This window comes from Somniosus microcephalus, chromosome 13 (genome assembly GCF_052327205.1).
Source record: "Somniosus microcephalus isolate GS21.2 chromosome 13, FLI_Smic_1.0, whole genome shotgun sequence".
Lineage (NCBI taxonomy): Eukaryota > Metazoa > Chordata > Chondrichthyes > Squaliformes > Somniosidae > Somniosus > Somniosus microcephalus.
This window is the reverse complement of record NC_140999.1, coordinates 49,036,519-49,057,789: the sequence shown is the minus strand read 5'-3', so window position 1 is coordinate 49,057,789 and position 21,271 is coordinate 49,036,519. Positions and strand designations below refer to the sequence as shown.

The following is a 21,271-nucleotide window of genomic DNA, read 5'->3' as shown; positions in this document are numbered from 1 at the left end:
TATGTTTCACCATTGGTGGCAGAGCCTTCACCATCTTGGCACAATCTTTTGGAACTCTCTTCCTAAACCTGTTTGCATTACTTCCCTCACTGCCTTTAAGAATCTCCTCAAAATTTATCTTTTTGATTGTGCTTTCATTTAACTCTCTCTCTCTGTGAAGTGTCTTGGGACATGTTATTGCTTAATGGTGCTATACAAATGTCAATTATTGTCATCCAGTTTTTGGATGACTTATCAATCACTCAGACTTTGTTGCAGTTTGTGATTTTTCCCCCCCTCCTAGATTAATAGGCTAGGTATCCATTATTCTCTGTGTAAACCTTTCTAGAAGTATGATTCTGATGATGATGATGATGAGGAAGAGGAGGATGAGAAGGAGCAGGAGGAAGTGGAGGATGAAAAGAAGAAGGAGGAGGATGAAAAGGAGGAGGATGAGGAGGAGGAGGAAGAGGAGAAGAAGCAGGTACAAGAGAAGGAAGACGATGACGATGAAGATTATAAGAGAGAATCTGACTCTGATGACTCTGTAAAGAAACCTGCCAGAGGCAGGAAACCAGGTATCACAACGAGGCTTAATAGTTTCTGCATTCAGCTGTTATTTTATTAGCCACTGGTAATGTTCTAACATTGGCTAGTGAACAAGTTTATTATTGTTTAATTGTAAGTATGTAAATCACTAAACATTAAATGAATCAATTTGAGTTCTGTCACAGTATTATTAGCGTTTGTAACCTATATTTCCTATGGTGCATCAATTAAACAAAACAAAAATCTTGCAAAGATTATGTAGATTGCTATTTTGATGCCTACAATACCTGTACCTTTTTAAAGATACTGTAGTGTAGTCAGTTTATTATGTGAAAATACAGTGCTTAGTACAACAAACAAGTAAACTGCAAATATCAGATTAACCATGGGCCCATTTTAGAGATGATTTCCTCCATATTCACTTTCTGTTCAGCAGCTCAAAAGAAGACGCCTAAACCTCGAGGGAGGAAGCCAAAGATTGAGAGGTTACCTTCTGTCTCCAGCAGCCTCAGGTTAGTAAAATGGCCAAGAACATTTGGTTTTGCAAATAGACCAAACTGAATTCCCAAAGTTACTGGACATAGAATGAGATGTATATTTTAATATAGTAAGTGGAATTACATTTTGGAAATTGTAAAGGATTGCCTACATAAAGACTAAGTTTGGGTATTGTAGTAATGTAGGTTACCTTGATATGAGCAGAATAGTAAATAAAAAAGAAGGATAAATGACTTGTTTTAACGTGCATTAGTCATTGCTCTTTAAAGGTCCTTGCCTCCCTCGTTCTTCCCTTTTTCATACAATTTACAGGCTTTTATACAGTAACATGATGTTATAGGTATTAATTCATCCAGCCTATTCTTCCAAACTTCCCATCAGTTTTCTTACTGTGATTCCGGAACTAATAGCTCAGTTTGGCCTTTCCTAACAGAAATTTGTTCATTCCTAAAACCCAAGCTTGATCACTGCCACTTGATTTTACTGTGTCATCTAATCACTGCTACTTGATTCACTACAGGTTCTGGCCTTTTAACTGGATTTCTAAATATATATATTTTTTAAAAAGACTTAATTTACTGCCCCAAAAGTCTGGTTCTTTGACCAGAGAAGCTACTTAGAGCGCTTCCTTTCACAGCCCTGCCCAATTACCACCCCTCAGCACCTCCACCACCACCATCAGGAAAGATTTGCAATTTGCCATTGGGTGAGTGGTAGATAAAAAATAATTTATGCCTTTTAAAGAAAAGCTAACCATGTTGTTTGCATATTAGTACTTCTGTAAAATAATTGTAGTAACTGCTTCATTTAGTTCCTTGAACTTGCACCCAACTTGCCAAGATGATTTTCATTATTACAAATAGATAATGTTGAATTTAATACGTGACCAAGTGACATGCCTTACACTGAGGTCAATTGTGGTTTTCCAACCTCCACCCCCCACTAAGATCTACTAACTCAGTCAAGAAGGATAATTAAACCTGGCTGGGACCTTCTAGTCTGTATGGGTCAGTACTACACAAGGTGAGGCCTTTGCCCACTGAACAATTTGGAATGGAGCTCTGATGTAGATCAGAAATGCCTCAAGACGGCTTGTAATCCCAAGAATTGGTAAAACCCCACCTGTAATTATAACAAGCAATCATAGAAAATACAGCACGAGGAGCCATTTGGCTCATTGCAATAGTGCTAGTTGTTTAGAAATCCCTTATGAAAATATGTATGCACCTTACATTTAGTGTTTAATTTTAGCAGTGACAGTGACAGCGATGCTGATGACAAGATCAGCGACTGGAAAAAACGAGATGAGGAACGAAAGAAAGAGATAGAGGAAAGGAGAAGGAAACAGCAGGAGGAAGAGCTAAAGAAGTTGAGGGAAAAGGAAAAGGAGGAGGAAGAGGAAGATAAGAGGAAACGAAAAGAAGAAAAAGAGAAAGAGGAAGCACAGGACAAAATAATTGGTGAAGTAGATGAAATAAGGAAGAAAGAATCATCAAAGAAGACCAAGAAAATTCGGGCTAAATCAAAATACTCCTCCGATTCAGACTCTGAGGTAAAAAAGGAAAAGGAGTTGACTGTCTTCATATATTTAATATTGCTTGGATTTAAAATGTTTTATTTTTGTCGTTCAGATTTTCATGCCAGTGTTCCTAAAGATGCAGACTCATTTTTGGGTATGGTTTTGTGGGCATTAGCTGCCATCTGATACTTGCCCAAGTTGCTGTTCTTAATGTATTGGTCGACACCGTGAGTGTTGGCAGGCTATTTGACTGTGGGTAGTAATAATGATTGGAACAGTAAACTTGTAGATTAAGCAATATTTATCGAAGGGTATTAATCTTTTATCCCTTTCCTACAATTAGATTCTAAAATTTAGGTTGCCCCTGAACTGTGTTCTAGAAACATAGAATATAGGAGCAGGAGTAGGCCATTCGGCCCCTTGAGCCTGTTCCGTCATTTAATGATGGCTGATCATCCAAATTCAGTACTCTGTCCCTGCTTTCTCCCCATATCCCTTGATCCCTTTAGCCTTAAGAAATATATCTAACTCCTTCTTGAATATATTTAATGAATTGGCCTCAACTGCCTTCTGTGGTAGAGAATTCCACAGGTTCACCACTCTCTGGGTGAAGAAATTCCTCCTCATCTCAGTCCTAAATGGCTTACCCCTTATCCTTAGACTGTGACCCCTGGTTTTGGACTCCCCTGCCATCGGGAACATCCTTCCTGCATCTAGTCTGTCTAGTCCTGTTAGAATTTTAGGTTTCAATGAGATCCCCTCTCATTCTTCTAAACTCTAGCGAATATAAGCCTAATCGACCCAATCTCTCTTCATACGTCATTCCTGCCATCCCAGGTATCAGTCTGGTGAATCTTCGCTGCACTCTCTCCATGGCAAGAACATCCTTCCTCAGATAAGGCGACCAAAACTGCACACAATACTCAAGGTGTGGTCTCACCAAGGCCCTGTACAACTGCAGCAAGACATCCTTGCTCCTGTACTCTAATCCTCTCGCTATGAAGACCAACATACCATTTGCCTTCTTAACCGCCTGCTGCACCTGCATGCTTACCTTCAGCGACTGCTGCACAAGGACACCCAGGTCTCGTTGCACTTCCCTTTTTCCCAATCTATTGCCGTTCAGATAATAATCTGTCTTCCTATTTTTGCCACCGAAGTGGACAACCTCGCATTTATCCACATTGGGCAGATGCATGGCAAATGCAGTATAATCACCTAACCTGTCCAAATCATACTGGAGTTTCTCTGCATCCTCCTCACAGCACACACGCCCACCCAGCTTTGTCGCCTGCAAACTTGGAGATATTACATCTAGTTCCCTCGTCTAGATCATTTATGTGAATAACTGAGGCCCTAGCACAGATTCCTGCGGTACCCCACTAGTCACTGCCTGCCACTCGGAAAAAGACCCGTTTATTCCAACTCTTTGCTTCCTGTCTGCCAACCAGTTCTCTATCCAAGTCACTACCTTGCCCCCAATCCCATGTGCCTTAACTTTACACGCTAATCTCTTATGCGGGACCTTATCGAAAGCCTTCTGAAAGTCCAAATACACCACATCCACTGGTTCTCCCTTATCTATTCTACCAGTTACATCCTCAAAAAATTCCAGTAGGTTAGTCAAGCATGATTTACCTTTTGTAAATCCATGTTGACTTTGTCCAATCCTGTCACTGTTTTCCAAGTGCTCTACTATTACATCTTTTATAATGGACTCTAGCATTTTCCCCACTACTGATGTCAGGCTTACCGGTCTATAATTCCCCGTTTTCTCTCTACCACCTTTTTTAAATAGTGGGGTTACATTAGCTATCCTCCAATCCATGGGAACTGTTCCAGAGTCTATAGAATTTTGAAAGATGACCAGCAATGCATCTACTATTTCTAGGGCCACTTCCTTAAGTACTCTAGGATGTACATTATCAGGCCCTGGGGATTTATTGGCCTTCAATGCTGTCAATTTCCCTAACACAATTTCCCTACAAATACTGATTTCATTCAATTCCTCCCTCTCATTAGACCCTATGTTCCCCGACATCTCTGGGAGGTTATTTGTGTCCTCCCTTTGTGAAGACAGAACCAAAGTATGTATTTAATTGGTCTGCCATTTCTTTGTTTCCCATTATAAATTCCCCTGATTCTGACTGCAAGGGACCTACGCTTGACTTCACCAATCTTTTTCTCTTCACATATCTATAGAAGCTTCTCTTCACATATCTATAGAAGCTTTTACAGTCAGTTTTTGTGTTCCCTGCAAGCTTACTCTCATTCTATTTCCCCCCTCTTAATTAATCCCTTTGTCCTCCTTTGCTGAATCCTAAACTGCTCCCAATCCTCAGGTTTGTTGCTTTTTCTGGCCAAATTATATGTCCTCTCCTTGGATCGTATGCTATCCCTAATTTCCATTGTTAGCCACGGTTGAGTCACCTTTTTTGTTTTATTTTTATGCCAAACAGGGATGAACAAATTCTGTAGTTCATCCATGCGATCTTTAAATGTTTGCCATTGCCTATCCATTGTTCTTACCCAGTCCAAATTATATTACACAAACCAAACTGATCACAACAAAGCACATCACACTACTGAGTCAAAGATAAAGTCAGGCACAGAGATGCATCAACTAATACATCTGTGATAACTGTTGACACAATTACAAGGTTAAGCATTGAGAATTATAATACAGGAAACTTTCGATTTACCGGCACCTAAATAACCGGAAATCTCAGTTAACCGGCAAAATTCAGGAGTAGGTTCATACTTCATATTACTTGCCTTCCTCCATCTGTTGCTGTTGCTAAGCTACAGAGACGCTTGTAACTTGTGGCCATTGTTCTGAACCTGTTGCTAAGCAACAGGGTTTGTTGCTTTATACGGAGCTCTCCGCTCTCGTATCTTTTACTATAGCGCTCGGTGATCCGGAATTTTTGATGAACCGGCACCACGTCGGTCCCGTTGGTGCCGGATAAAAAAAAGTTTCCTGTAGATACATATGTAGATATTAACTGATCAAGTTAATAATTACAGGTATGAATGTAGTTTAAATGGATTCCAAAATTAGGGGTCATAAATATAAGATAGTTACTAATCAATCCAATACAGAATTCAGGAGAAACTTCTTTACCCAGAGAGTGGTTAGAATGTGGAACTCGCTACCACAGGGAGTAGTTGAGGCGAATAGCATAGATGCATTCAAGGGGAATTTAGATAAGTACATGAGGAAGAAAGGAATAGAAGGATATTGCTGTGATTTAACCAGTCTTTGGATTGGGTTGCCCAGTGAAAAGAATTAGTCCAACTCCAACTTAAGGGTGCAATTTCACTCTTAACTACCAGTTTGAGACTGATAGCTGCAGTTTTTGTTTCAGCCAGGTCATACTCTTTTAAACTTAACTGGACTAGCCATATAAATACAGTGGCTAGAAGAGCAGGTCTCATCTCCTGACTCTCCAAAGCCTTTCCACCATCTACAAGGCACAAGTCAGGAGTGTGATGGAATACTCTACACTTGCCTGGATGAGTGCAGCTTCAACAATACTCAAGAGGCTTGATACCATTGTTAGAAATAGCCAAGTTACGGCTATCTCTGGTCACTTTAAATAATCAGGTTCGAGTGCAAACCAATATGGTGGGTATATTGTGTTTAATCAGAGTTTAAGATGGAATATACAGTTACACAGCAAAAACATACGACCGTGATAAGAAGCTGATACCGATCCGATCGAACAGACGGTTGACATACGTGAGCAATTCTCCTCTTCCTTTCGTCTAGAGCCTCCTTCTCTCTCTCTCCCGTCTCTCCCGTCTGTGAGTACAAGCTCTCGCTCTCTCTCCCGTCTGTGAGTACAAGCTCTCTCTCTCTCCCGTCTGTGAGTACAAGCTTTCGGGAGGTCACTTTTATTCTACTTTTAGGGGTGGGCCTGAACCGAGATATTGACAAGACCTTTTGACCTATAGAAGTTCCCCATAAACCTTAATATCCAATGGGACTTCTAGTTCTTTGTCTCGCTTCTTGTGTCAAAGCCTGCCCTAAAGATGTTTTATGATTTTGGCCACATGTCTTTCTCTGTTTATATTTTCCCAGGGTTTCCTCCCTGTGGAATTCATGTCTTTTCTCTTTTCGTCCGTATCCTCCTTTTGATCTCATGAGATCCACCCAGAAACCTGTTCGCTTCAGAGTGTTACCTCCTTTATGACGTAGCAAATGTTTCCGTTAACTTCCCCAAACTTCCTTCTGTTATTTCGCAAGCAGTTCTGTTAAGCTAACTTCAAATCCTACCTTAGCATTATACATAAATACATAAACAAGGTTCAAGTCTTTAATTAAAAACAATAGATAATTGCTTGGCAACAGGGAGATTGTATACCCTCTGTAGGAAACCAAAACATTAGGGCCTAGAAATTCGGTATAGCCGCGTTTGGGGCGCTAGTCCTGGCGATGCGCAAAGTTTAGCACCAGGCGCAATTTAGCGCCACCTGGCGTGATATTGGGTTGCAGCGCCCCTAAAGGTGATTGCGGCGCTACATCAGGCGCTGCACGCTACTCTTAAGGCGCTAACCCGGCGGCGCAACCCAATTTCGCGGCGGCGGGGCGCAGCGAGGGTGCTGTCAATAATCACTTTCCCTGAGACACAGTGGCGCCGGCCAGCTCTTAAAGGGGCAGGTCAATTGGCATCACCAGACACACTCACTGCCTTGTAGGCCTTCAAAGCGGTGGGAGCCTACCTGTGGCGCACCAGCCTAGCAAGACATGGAAAGGGTGAGGCAGAGGGCGGAACGCCTCACTGATGGGGCATTGGATGCTTTGGTTGGCGCAGTGGAATCGAGGCCAAGGAAGATGGTCGGAATGTGATTTATGTTTTGGACAGTCTCCTGGGTGTGAGAGGCAGTTATGTGTCAGTGTATTAATTTTGCTTTCTGTTGCCATAGCTTTCTCATGTTTGAAGGAACCACATTTTGTGTAATGAAACACTTTCTTCATTTACAATGGCCATGCCTGCTATTTACATGCATCTTGCCCTTCACAGGCTTGGGGGTATCAGACCGGTTCCATTCCTGTTCTTGGAATGGCAGCAAGCATTCCGTGAGAGGGGCCTAGAAGCTACTTCTGATCAGCCTCTGACGCGCAGCCTGAGAAGAGCCGCTCGCGTAGAAGTTCAGGCCAGCAGCCATCTTCTCAGCCGCCGACAGAGATGTCCTGCACCTTATCTGAGGCTGCAGATCTGGCTGAAGCAGCTGGCACAGCTCAGTCACCACCTCCTTTCTAAATTGCAGCCTTCTGACACACTGCTCCTCCGGCATGTTCATGTAGGAAAACTGCTGTCGGATAACCCTGCCAGCGTAAGGTCTGCTGTGGCGACGCCTGTTGGCCCTCCTCCGTCTGGCCATGCCCGCCCCCCTCTCCCTGCGTCTCAGTGCCCTTTCCAGATGATTCAGCAGCAGGACGTTCCCCTCCAATGCAGCCCCCATAATAAGTGCCCACAGGAAGGTTCCCCGTTGTCAAGGCTCACCAACAGCAAGGTGATGGTCAGAAGGCTGAAGATCGTCTGCCTGCGCTGGCTCAGTGGTCAAATGGCTCTCAGTGTGCAGCTCAGCAACTCTTTGTAGCTCTCGAGGAAGTTGTGATCCAAAAATGGCTGCCGCTTTTAAACCACACCAGTCCCCTTTAAATAACGCTCCTCCAGCCCGAGAGCGACTTGGTAAGGCCCAGGTAAGCTGTCACTATTAGCGCCAGGCGCTACGGAGGGGGGCGCCACTGAATTTCCGGTCCGGGGCACCCAAAAGGCGTTGCACACTCAAATGACGTCATAATCAGCCTGCGCCCATGAGCGGGTGCTAAGATTTAGCGCTGGCGCTAAATGCATGCTCTATATGGGGCGAGGCGCTAGGCGCCTTGCGTCCGCCTGGAAATTGGCTGGCGCCCCACTTCTCGGCCTCTTTAGGCGTTAATCGGTGGCGCTATCAACCAAATTTCTCCCCCTAGCACTTCTAAGCATCTCTCTGGTCCGAGGAGACTTTCTGTCTGCAATTCGAACATAACCATTTAAACACAGCATTTTTTGCATCACAGTTTTAATCGCATAACCATATACATTTTAGGCATCTTTAGTTTGTACCAGTCCCCACCTTGAGAGGGAGAAAACTCTATTTCGACCTCTCATTTACGAACCTCTACCAACCGTGTCAACTCTAGATTATTGGTTCGACAGTTCAATTGGCGTGTCAAGCATCTCAAATAACATGACATTATAGTTAGAACTATTAAGATCCGGCATTGAGCCATTACTAGGGCTGCTGATATCATCGTGCCCAAGGATGCTGACTAACATTATAGGCTACTTCCCACCACTTGTGGTCCCTAACTTGCTCATTGCTTTCTCAATTTGGGCATTGTCTTGCTGCATTTTAACCAAGTGTTTCTGGGAGGTACTATTTCTTTCAATAATAGACTTTAAACTGAGAGATAGTGGTGGAATCGGATGTCCGAATTTTACCAGCGCCTTTAGGGCCTCCTGCTGCATAGTAATATTTACTTGTATTTGAGTTATATTGTGAGTCCTTAACAGGAATCAAATGAGCGTTTCCTACCCTAGTCATTTCAGTAGGTCTTCAGCAGAAGGTTGGCCATCTGGTGTCTAGCCCATGGGTATATTGGGTAGCAGAGGTGGTCACACAGTAACGTCCCTGGCTTCGATAACTGACCAGAGTGTGATTATTACCCCATGTTTGTACTTGGATGATGCAAGTAGGTGACTCTTCATCATCTACAGTGAACCCGCATGCTGGTATCCCTGGTTCGAGACTGTCACATCTACACATCCATAATCCTTTATTTTTAGTACAACAATCCAAATTAGGGGCCTTCCAGGTCACGCCTTGTTTAATCAAGTAGTGTGGATATTCTGCATACTGTTTGTGTACCTTCTCTTCCATAGATCCTATTGATTCTACCTTGAACACTTCCTACCTATTTGTCTTGTTTAATTGGGGCAACCATAGGACTACTGGTATGAGAATGCTTTTGGAGTCTAGATAATCATTATTCTCCCCACCTGGGCATGGCAATTTGGCATAGTAAGCTGCTAACCCATGTTTCCTAGCAGTACGCCATGGTTCAGTCTTGTTTAAACCATTTCTCTAAATGTTTGTCATTCACAAAGTTAGGTATCTGATTATTTTCAGTGTCCATCAGACCTTTCTGTACCTGATCCAATAGGAAACTCCCATACATAGCACAAGCGATACCCTTAGAAGACTGGTTCTTCCTTACTTCAGATTCTTTAATTATCTCATTAACCTTATCCTGAATCTCTCATTGTGTACCATGTCTAAGGTTGTTTTTAGTGCTTCTTGCAATTCTTTAATTTGGTCTGAACCTTTCTTACTTATTTTGGTTAAAATTCCTTTCAATTGTCCCCACATAGATTCTATGTCTATTCTATTCCATGCTGCAGTTCCTGCCGTGGCTCCTATTCCTACCCATTCTCCCAACCCTCGCCTATTTCTCAACTTACTCGTACCGTTTCCTCCCCCTACCACTGGTTCATACCATTGTCCATCAATCGGGGGCCAAGATTCGGCACTGTCTTTTCCCGCATTCCTTTCAACAAAATCCTTAACTATTTACTTCACCAGATAACTGTAAAATCACTCCTGTGCTTGGTTGCACAGGCCCTTTAGCATTTGGACTGCTGAAAGATTAAATATCACTGGGACAATCTCATATCTAACATCGTTATACAGGCTCTCATGGGTGCAAGTTACTACTAAACCATTATCGGGACCTTCTGTTATTTCAGGACAGTTTCCTTTCCTATTACTGTTTTTATTTACCCTGATCTCTCTTTTTTGTGTTACTACAACTACACCTCCACTACTAACACACCATCCCGCACAGCATCGTGTGTTATTTCTCGTATTATTTTCGTGCCACTTGGCTGTCCACTGGTATTCATCGTCATGTCTCAGCCAAAAAGACGGCCAATTCAAATCTTATTTCTTAATGTCCCATTTTTCGCTTTTTACTTCATAGGGTATTCCCATTAGTCCAGTTTTAACCAATTCTGTGGATACCTTCCAGTACTTTCCGGGGCCTCTGGGTTGTATCTCTCTGCGACAGTGTAGTTGTACCCGAACTCCATTTCCTTCAGGAACCAAAAGGTGGTGCTTCCAAGTAGTAGCCGTCGGTGGACGTACCACACATCCCTCGCATATAAATTTTACTTCGCATATTTCTTTCAAAACTCAACATGATATACCCTCGTCGTTGGTTTGATCGTAGTATTCCACCCAGTTCGTAGAGCTTGGATAGGTGTTCGAGTGTCTTATGTATATGATGACCCCCCCAGCAGGAGGGTTCGATAACTGATACAGCGTGTTACATGTTTCATTATCATTCTTAACTGGTTCTGTAAGGTAAAATATTCAATATTTATTTTTTCTCAATTTTCAACTGATTGATTATGGTACCATTTAGCCACCTTGGTCCTCCCCTTTTTCCTCAGGGAATTGCTCCAGATAGACCGAAGGACTGGCCCTGTTGATAATCGGAAAGGGGCCATTCCACTTTGCTTCGAAGCAATGTTGCTTCTTCCCAGAGTTTAACATCATTACAGCCTCTTCCCATAGTTTAATACCATTACAGCCTCTTCCCATAGTTTAATACCATTACAACATCTCCCACTTGATACTCAAATGGTCAAACTTTCTTGTCGAAGTATTTCTTTGCCTGGCTTTTTGATTTGCCTGCTTGTGTAGCTACAAACATGTTAGTTTGTTCTATGTTCTCTATCAGCATTTCAAGCCATTTTTGGTTGGCAATTCCCTGTACTAAGAGTGTGCCTGAAGGGGTTAACAGATGGGCTGGCATTCACATTAGTCGACCGGTTATAGCCTGGTAGGGCGAGATACCCGTTGTGCTATGTGGGGTGGATCTAATAGCCATTAGACACATTGGCAACATACTGGACTATTTGGTGGGGTGATCTGCACAAAATTTGTTTAACATAGTTTTCAGAGTTCGATTTCCTCTTTCCACCACTCCAGATGATTGTGGGTGATGGGAGAGGTGAAGTTTATGCGAGATGCCCATTATCCGTTGTAGTTCGGTAAAAATTTGGGCGGCAAAGTGTGATCCTTGATCACTATCAACTTGGATCGTCACTCCCCACCTGCAGATCACCTCACCCAATAAAAGTCGAGCCGCTGTCAATGTGGTGTTTGTTTTACATGGAAAAGCCTCCATCTATTTAGTAAATTTATCAATTATAACCAGACAATACCGCAAACCAGAAGGACTTGTAGGCAAGGGCCCTATAAAATCAATTTGAAGGTGGGTCCACGGCCCATCGGGAGGAGGGGAACTACGCAACAGTGCTCGATTAGTGTGGGCACTTGGATTGTGCTGCAAACAACGATTCACCCTATGAGTAACATCCGTCACACAATCGGGATACCATGCAAATTTCCGTAGCTTCTGAACGGTTACATCAGCTGAATAGTGATCTCCTACCGGGTGTGAGTAGAGATCAGAAATTTCAGGTGCCATGGATGGGGGAACACGGACAACTGGGAGATCAGACGATAGCCACCGCAAGCGGGGGTTGTACATTAACGGGGGGCTGCTTCCCCAGACTGATCTGGAGCCAATTGTGTGTCTGCAGCCCATGGAGTGGGCTGAGGTAACGGACATGCATTTTGATGCCATGCAATAACAACTGCATAGGGGGAATAACTGGACTGGAGGGAAGGGAGGTCGATGTCCCCACCTGGGATACTCGAGACTGACCTTAAGGGAGGAGTAGGGGCTTGCCAGAAGTCACCATTAACAGTGGCGTCTTTAGCAGCACGATCTGCCTGAGAGTTAATCTGGGTGTGTATGTTAGAAGAACGTGAGTGGGACTTCACCGTACCAACATAAACAGGGGCTGAACAAATTAAGTTGCGTCTGTTTCCCGGCTGGGGAGGGGTCTGGAATTAGAGGACCCTCCACTGCCAAAACTTTGGACTCAGTAGGGGCGAGGGACAATTTAACTCAGTCCCAAGCTTGAGTGCAAGAGTCCAACAGATCAGCCCACGGGGTTCCCTGATGGACGGTAATACCAAGAATGTCTCTTACAGGGGGTAAGAGAGCGTTGATGAATGTCAATTTAAATCCCTCAGTTTCCCAAAACTCTTGATTGTCACGGTTTTCCTGGGACTGGTCGTACAAATCATACAATTGATTTGCAAAGGCCATGGGGTGTTCGTTAGCCTCTTGCCGGGCTTCCCCAGCCGCGCAGGTAAAATTGACTGATTTCATGCCCAAACGAGTGATTCCTTGAGTTGCCATGTGGCACTTGCCAACAGAATTTGTTTTAAGTCTTTCAACTCTAACTCGGGGTGACCGCGACGGAAATCACCCCAGTCACTTGTTAGGGCAACTGGGTTCGTTCCCCAGTTTATTTGCCCAAGTCTTCGGCCAGTGCTTTGCACTCCGGCGGGGTCAAACTTCTACTGGTAGTAGATATTTGGAGGTAGGCTGTAGGCTATAGAGGAGGTATCATTATCGAATTCATCATCCGAGGGTGTAATGTCAACAAATCGAGAGGTAGTAGTGACTATATCCTGCTTGATTTCTACCGGGGCAGTTTGCCCTGGTTAGGGAGGGGGATGCGCAGAGAGTGAGGGACTATTTTGGCAGCTGGGGTTATTATTGCACTGGGCTTTTTTTGTTAGATCGTCCAAATTAATAATGGGATTCCCGGGTTTAAGGCGACTGACGGCTGCAACAGCCGTCATTTGTCTCCCCAGTTTTCCCTTCAATTCCATGATTTGTAATTCGTATTGAGTATGGTCGGTGCTCGCCAGTGGGGGTTTCTCGAGTAACTCTCTCAAGGCCCCCCTGGCGTCCTCAAGTTATGAGATCAAGGATTTATTTTTAATTTCTAAAGCCTTGTTATCCTCATAGACCTGATGGTGGCGTCTTGAAGCAAGTCGTGCTTCATCTGCCGAGGCTTGCTCCTGACATAGAAGGGCACGGTTTGTGACGTGTCTGTCCTGCCAGTCCTGTAACTCCCTTTCAAGTTGTGTATTTTTCTCTTTCAGGAGTACAACTTTGCCTCCCTAGCGAACGGCACATAAGTGGGCTGCATAAGCCAGCCTATTTCTGGCTTCCTTAACTTTACAGTTCTTCGCATCTACCTGGGACGCTATCTCGCCCCAAATCTCAGAGTAACTCTTCTCGCTCTTCTCATCACCCTGCACTATCTCAATTACCGCTTGGGCCCCCGGGACCCCTAACTTATCCGAGAGACTGTTCCCAACTTTGTCTCTAAAATACGCAGCTGCCATGCCGATAACAATGCCTAGCACCTTTATAAACCGAAACCATCCTCAACTCTCTTCGACCACAATAACCCTTTTGCACTCCTGCCTGACTTCGCCAATTTGTTAGAAATAGCCAAGTTACGGCTAACTCTGGTAACTTTAAATAATCAGGTTCGAGTGCAAACCAGTATGGTGGGTATATTGTGTTTAATCAGAGTTTAAGACAGAATATAACACATCAGTTATACAGCAAAAACATACGACTGTGATAAGAGGCTGATACCGATCCGATCGGACAGGCGGTTGACGCACGTGAGCAATTCTCTTCTTCCTTTCGTCTAGAGCCTCCTCTCTCTCTTCCATCTGAGTACAAGTTCTCTCTTTCTCTCTCTTCCGTCTGTGAGTACAAGCTTTTGGGAGGTCACTTTTATTCTACTCTTAGGGGTGGGCCTGAACCGGGATATTGACGAGACATTTTGACCTATAGAAGTTCCCCATAAACCTTAATATCCAATGGGACTTCTAGTTCTTTGTCTCGATTCTTGTGTCAAAGCCCGCCCTAAAGATGTTTTATGATTTTGGCCACATGTCTTTCTCTGTTTCTATTTTCCCAGGGTTTCCTTCCTGTGGAATTTGTGTCTTTTCTCTTTCGTCTGTATCCTCCTTTGATCTCATGAGGCCCAACCAGAAACCTGTTCACTTCAAAGTGTTACCTCCTTTATGACGTAGCAAATATTTACGGTAACTTCCCCAGACTTCCTTCCGTTATCTTCGCAAGCAATTCTGTTAAGCTAACTTCAAATCCTACCTTAGCATTATACATAAAATACATAAACAGGGTTCATGTCTAACTTAAAAACAACAGATAATCGTTTAGCAACAGGGAAACTCCCTCTGTAGGAAACCAAAACATTAGCACTTCTAAACATCTATCTGGTTCGAGGAGACTTTTCGTCTGCAATTCAAACATAACCATTTAAACACAGCATTTTTCGCGTCACAGGTTTAATCGCATAACCATATACATTTTTAGGCATCTTTAGTGTCTAACACCATCCAGGGCAAAGCAGCCTGCTTGATTGGCACCCCATCCACCACCTTAAACATTCACTCCCTCTACCACCGGCGTACTGTGGCTGCAGTGTGTACTCTCTACAAGATGCACTGCAGCAACTCGCCAAGGCTTCTTTGACAGCACCTCCCAAACCCACGACCTCTACCACCTAGAAGGACAAGGGCAGCAGACGCATGGGAACACCACCACCTCCAAGTTCCCCTCCCAAGTCACTCACCATCCTGACTTGGAAATATATCGCCGTTCCTTCATCGTTGCTGGGTCAAATTCCTGGAACTCCCTCCCGAACAGCACTGTGGGAGTACCTTCACCACACAGACTGCAGCGGTTCAAGAAGGCGGCTTACCACCACCTTCTCAAGGGCAATTAAGGATAGGCAATAAATGCTGGCCTTGCCAGCAACACCCACAGCCCATGAATGAATTTGAAAAAAATACTGCCTGGCTGAAACTTAAATTTTGCTGCCCAGGAGAAAGCTCTATGCGTGTGTGTTTGCAAGCATATGCAGTTAAATTTTGAATGTTTAGATGGTGTGCGTGGCAGTGTCTGCACACTAAATATTTAAATTAATTGCATGCAAGTTGAAGAAGTGTTGAGGCGGTCTAAGGAACCCCAGGCATTTTTTACCCTGGCTTGACATTGTATTGGCTGTGCACTCTGGGAGAGGAAGTCTCGCACTGCCTCTACGTGACACTGCACAAAGAGTCTCTTTCCACTTTAGTCTGGCATCAGTTCGGGCTCTGATTCTGGATTTACACCACAAACTGCTTTTCACTAATGTTAAAGTTGTAGTGTCAATGTACGCTGAGCTGCCTTGGTTAGGAATGTAAATTTGTTTTGATTGCGGAGTACGCTTGGAGAGAGAAGAGAGGGGTTTAATACTTTTATAGGACAAGATTTTTGTCTGCTTTAAATCACGTTGGTCGGCAGAGCATCTCCCTATACTGGAAAATCCTAACTTTTCTTTTGCTAAGGGTTAATGTACATGAAAATGAGGAAAACCAGGATGCATTCTGGAAAATGTGGGGTAAGAGTTTGGTATCCTGTTTTGCCGCATTGCCTACATTTTAATGTGTGTATTTTTTTTTTTTAAGTGCTTTCACTAGATATAGTTATAAGAAAATGAATGGGATCACATCACTTTATCGTTTACAGGTGAAGAAAAGGTCTAAGAAACCTCATCCCGAGCCCACAAATAAACAGAATCAACAGAAAAAAGAGAGAGAACAAAAAGAAAGAAAGCGTAAACTGGAAGACCGGCACAAAGAAAGGTACGTTGTGTTTTGTAGTTCTGTAACTGCAACAAGTCAGCCTTCAGCACCCTTTTCTTTACCCAGTGGTATAACCAAAACGATCAAAAAATCTGTTCAACATCCAATTGTTCAGAAAAAAGCTGCCTTCCTATTTCTGGAGGAAGTTCTGGCTAATCCATGACTTGGTGTCGAACAAGCAATCCGACTAGTTCCTGGGCTAAGGAAGGCAAAATCAGCCAAAGTTCCCACAGCATTTGCATTGTCCCAGCTAAAGATAGGATTGGCCTTGGCTGTGATGCTCTCAACGAAAGAAGAGTCAGCTACTCGCACATGAAAAATAGCCACTCGGACGAGGTTCTGGAAGGCTGCCAGTGCCATGGAAATACAGCCCGTAAAAAGCTATTGAGACGTTCAACTGAGGCCCCGTCCTCAAGTGGGCGGAAAAGATCCCATGAGCCTACTATATTTCGAAGAATCGCAGGGGAGTTCTCCCCAGTGTCCTGGTCAAAATTCATCCCTCAACCAACACCTTTATAAAAAACAATTTAAAAAAGTTATCTGGTCATTATCACATTTCTCTTTGTGGAACTATTGCTGTGTGGAGATTGGCTGCCACATTTCCTACATTACAACAGTAACTACACTTCAAAAAGTACTTAATTGGCTGTAAAGCGTTTTGTGACACCCTGAGGTTGTGAAAGGTGCTACATAAATGCAAATAATGTTCCCCCTAATTTTTTTTTTGCGTGCGAGGTCCCTTTAATGGGCTGTGTGGCCCATTCAAAATGTCACGCATGCGCGAAATCTCCTGATGAAAAGCCGGTCCCGGGCTGCGTATGACCTCCAGACCACACAGCTTAGCTGAAACGTTGAATTGCAAGTCTTTTCTTGTTTGGGATCTGAAAAATGTTGCTTCTGAAACCCAAATCTGAAGTTATTGATTGAAAGATTTTTTTTGTTTTTTCCACTCACTTTTGTAATTCATTTTTCTGCAGGGCAGCCAAAGCAGAAAAGGAAAAGAAGAAAGAAGAAAAGTTGCAAGTTAAGAAAATAGAAAAGAAAAAAGGTGCATACCTCATGGAATTTAAGTTCCTGCTGGAGACAGTCAATTTAGACTTGCATGGTGGCCTAAAGGAAACTTTATATTCTGTGGTGGAGTAGCCTCTCCAGAGGTTTTGCAGTTACAAAGGATCCTTTTTCTAGTTGACAGCAGCCTGATCTTAATCTACCAAGCTCGTCTTACTCTCTGTAAGTAACTGACCATTAACTCCTGGAGTACGTCTCCTGACCCTATTGAGGAACAATAGCAGCACTCTAAACAAGCTGAATCTGAGGCAGGTCTGTGGCTGATGTGCAGGAGTACACATCACCCCTACAGCTGGGCTGAGCGTTTGGCTGGCCTGCCGTCTTCATGCCGTCTCCCTCTTGTGGTTTATAAAGGTGTATTGTGGAAGATGCAACACATTTCTGATTACACTTTCTTTATTTAACAGAGGTGACGGCAGAACAGAAGCTTCAGAAGATACACACAGACATTAAGCATGCTCTGAAGGTTGATAATCCTGTGAGTATCACTAAAGACTTGCGTTAAAGGCCAGACTTCGTATTTCTGTTGAGGGGTGGGCTGATGTAGAACTTGTATAGGATTTTTAAAAACTTAAAAAAATTCTACTCACTGAGGATTCTAGCCACTTTAAAGTTGAAATCAATTAATGTAAAAATTTTCTTTATTCCATTTTAATGGTTAATTTTTTTGTTAAAGTTGTGCAGATTTTTTCCCAGCTCAGACACTTCAGTTTACATTTGCATTTATTTATATCAATTCAGATTAGGAAAAATTACTCCTATTTTAAGATCAAAATGTGTTAAATCAGGGATGTCCAATCTTTTGGAGCTCGGGCGAGATACATGTGTGAAGACCAGTGAGTGCCATACACAAAAATGTGAGCCCCTATGCAAAAAAAAAAGTGAGACCGCCAAGCACAGTTAAAGCAAAGGACCCCCATTACCAAAAAAGGTATTTTGGGAATTTTGATTATTTAATCTTGGAGGAATTTCAGGTTATCTATATTAAGACACTGCTATTAAGTTAAATTCAGTTGAACTGAGGTTAAGTTCACAACATACAGCTTTTGGGAATGTGAATTAGAATTCAGCACAAAGAATTATACTCTGTTAAAGTGTCTATCCAGGATGTTACTTCTCATGCACCACATCAGTTTGAGGCAATTAGATTCTTCAACACGTCTTGGAGAAAATTGGGTGTAATGTTTCAATGGCTTTATTCATGTGGGCCCAGCAAAGGTGTGGCAGGCGGTGGGGATACTGACAGGGAAGCTTACAACTAGGATGGTGGCGGGGAGGGTCAGATCAAATTTTTTTGCTTCCTGCCCTGCTAAGTAAGCATGCTGAGGGAGAGTATATGGACAGTTTGCAAGAGCTGGTAAGGAAGTATATCTGGAAAAAAAAAAGCTCTCCCCTTGGATCTAGTATGACTAGACTCTGGATGAATGCTATATGGAAAATATTTAGCCTGCTAAACGGGAATAGTGTAGAGTTTCTGGGGGAAAAATTCAGTTGGTAGCGCCACCCATTAGCGCCTTAAGAGGGCGCTAAGCGGGGCGCAAACCAACTAGTGCCCGGGCGCGGCGATATCTGCGCCTCTCGCGAAATTGACCGGATATTTTGCGGCGGCGCTAAACAATACCGCCCGATCTCGTGCGCACGCAGATCTTGACGTCATTCGAGAGTGCAACGCCCTTGGGGCGCCCCCCTCCTTTCCGCCTGGCGCGACCAACGACAGGTTGACTGGAACGCTTTCCAGTCGCTGTGGGGCTGGGGGGGGTGCTATTTAAAGGGGGCCTCTTCCTGGCTTTTGTGTGGTAGCCATTTTTGCACCACTCGTTCTGAGAGAGAGATTAAGAGAGAGACTTCTGCATTGAGTCAACGCTGTCTGAGGTAGTTTTGGCTTCTGACCATAACTTTGCAGGTACTTTGCTTTTTGACCATCGTAACTTTGGTTGCCCAGATACTATGGGGGCTGCAATGGATGGGAACGTCGTCCTTCTCCATCACATTCAGAGGGCACAGAGACGCAGAGAGAGAGTGGCAATCATGGCCAGACAGAGGAGGGCCAACAGGAGACCTTACCCTCCCAGGGTTTTTCGCCAACAGTTCTCATACATTAACATGTCTGAGGAGCAGTGTTTGCGAAGGCTGAGATTCAGCAAGGAGGTGGTCACTGAGCTCTGCCACCTGCTTCAGCCAGATCTGCAGCCTCAACTGAGGAGCAGGATGCCTCTGTCGGTGGCAGTGAAGATAACAGTGGCTCTCAACTTTTATGCCACCGGCTCCTTTCAATCCGCTACTGGGGACATCGCCAATATCTCCCAGTTCGCGGTGCATTGCTGCATCCGTCAGATCACAAATGCCCTCTTTAAAAGGAGACGAGAGTACATCTCTTTCCCCATGACCCCGGGCAAGCAGCAAGAACGCGCAATGGGCTTTGCTCGGATAGCGGGCTTCCCCATGGTGCAGGGCGCCATTGACTGCACCCATGTGGCTTTGCGGGCGCCGCAAGAGAATGCCGAGGATTTCCGCAACCGAAAGGGCTTCCATTCCTTAAACGTTCAGTTGGTCTGTAACCACAGACAGCTGATACTCGCTGTCAATGCCCACTTTCCAGGCAGCAGCCACGATGCCTTCATCCTGCGCCAGACTTCTGTGGCAGACCTTTTCGAGGCACCGCTTCACCCAGGAGGTTGGCTTCTCGGGGACAAGGGATATCCTCTGTGCACGTGGCTGATGACCCCGCTCCGTTCGCCCAGCACCCCTGCTGAACTGCGATACAACGAGAGCCATCAAGCTACCAGGAACATCGTTGAGCACACAATCGGCGTGCTCAAGCAACGGTTCCGCTGTCTGGAACATTCTGGAGGAGCCCTGCAGTACTCGCCTGAGTGAGTCTCCCACTTCGTTGTTGTGTGCTGCATGCTGCATAACCTGGCAATCCTCAGGACCCAGCCAATGCCACCAGACATTGGAGCAGCAGCAGAGGAGGAGGAGGAGGAGGAGGATGAACATCAGCAGCACCAAGGCAGGAGGGAGGCACAAAGTGGAAGAGCCGTCCGTCAAAGGCTCATAGCAAGTCGCTTCTAGGCCCCCTCTGAGGGAATGGCTTCTGCCATTCAAACAACCTGAATGAAACCATCCCGCAACCCCTAAGCCGGTCAAGGCAACAATGAGTGCAAAGACCAAACATGCACATTTTGAATACAGACACTACTTTATTTCCCAAACTGTGTCTCATTTCCGCATGACAAAGTAATAGAAAGAAACACCAAAAAAAAGTCATTCACATAACTGGCTCTCACAACCTGGAGACAATGTCCAAAACAGTAACAAAAATTTGACCACGACCCTTGGCCTTCAATAAAACAATGAAAAACATTTTGCCACACCTCCTACTTTTTGCCCTTCGAGGGTGATCTGCCTCCCTTGCGAAATTGCCCCCTTCCCACCCTGCAGCTCCTCCGTAATGGGACCCCAGTGGCTGCAGCAAGGCTGGGGGAAGGCTGCTGAGTGTCAGAAACTGAGACTGCAGATGCCCTTGAGGGACGGCCTGGACCAGCTCTGGGCCTGGAGGGCCCGGCTGCTGACTACTCCAACTCTGCATGGGCGGCAGCAGTCTGTCCTTCTACTTTGGTGGCAAAAACAGGAAGGCAGATTATTATTTGAATGGCAATAGATTGGGAGAAGGGGAAGTGCAAAGAGACCTGGGTGTCCTTGTGCACCAGTCGCTGAAGGTAAGCATGCAGGTGCAGCAGGCGGTTAAGAAGGCAAATGGTATGTTGGCCTTCGTAGCAAGAGGGTTCGAGAACAGGAACAAGGATGTCTTGCTACAGTTGTACAGGGCCTTGGTGAGACCGCACCTTGAGTATTGTGTGCAGTTTTGGTCACCTTACCTAAGGAAGGATGTTCTTGCCATGGAGGGAGTGCAGCGAAGATTCACCAGGCTGATACCTGGGATGGCAGGAATGACTTATGAGGAGAGATTGTGTCGATTGGACTTATACTCACCGGAGTTTAGAA

General features: G+C 44.5%; 1 protein-coding gene across 2 annotated transcripts in view; it reads left to right on the top strand.

Moving 5' to 3' along the window:
* Positions 1-21,271, top strand: part of hdgfl2 (HDGF like 2) — a 100,269-nt gene that overhangs the window by 62,513 nt on the left and 16,485 nt on the right. The window contains exons 7-12 of one of the 2 annotated variants that reach the window (XM_086004889.1): positions 329-557; positions 965-1,040; positions 2,278-2,578; positions 16,083-16,198; positions 17,176-17,246; positions 17,674-17,744. In XM_086004889.1, coding sequence (XP_085861015.1) covers positions 329-557; positions 965-1,040; positions 2,278-2,578; positions 16,083-16,198; positions 17,176-17,246; positions 17,674-17,744 — 864 coding nt within the window. Of the gene's footprint in view, positions 1-328; positions 558-961; positions 1,041-2,277; positions 2,579-16,082; positions 16,199-17,175; positions 17,247-17,673; positions 17,745-21,271 lie in introns of both variants that reach the window. The other variant, XM_086004888.1, reaches the window with a different exon arrangement.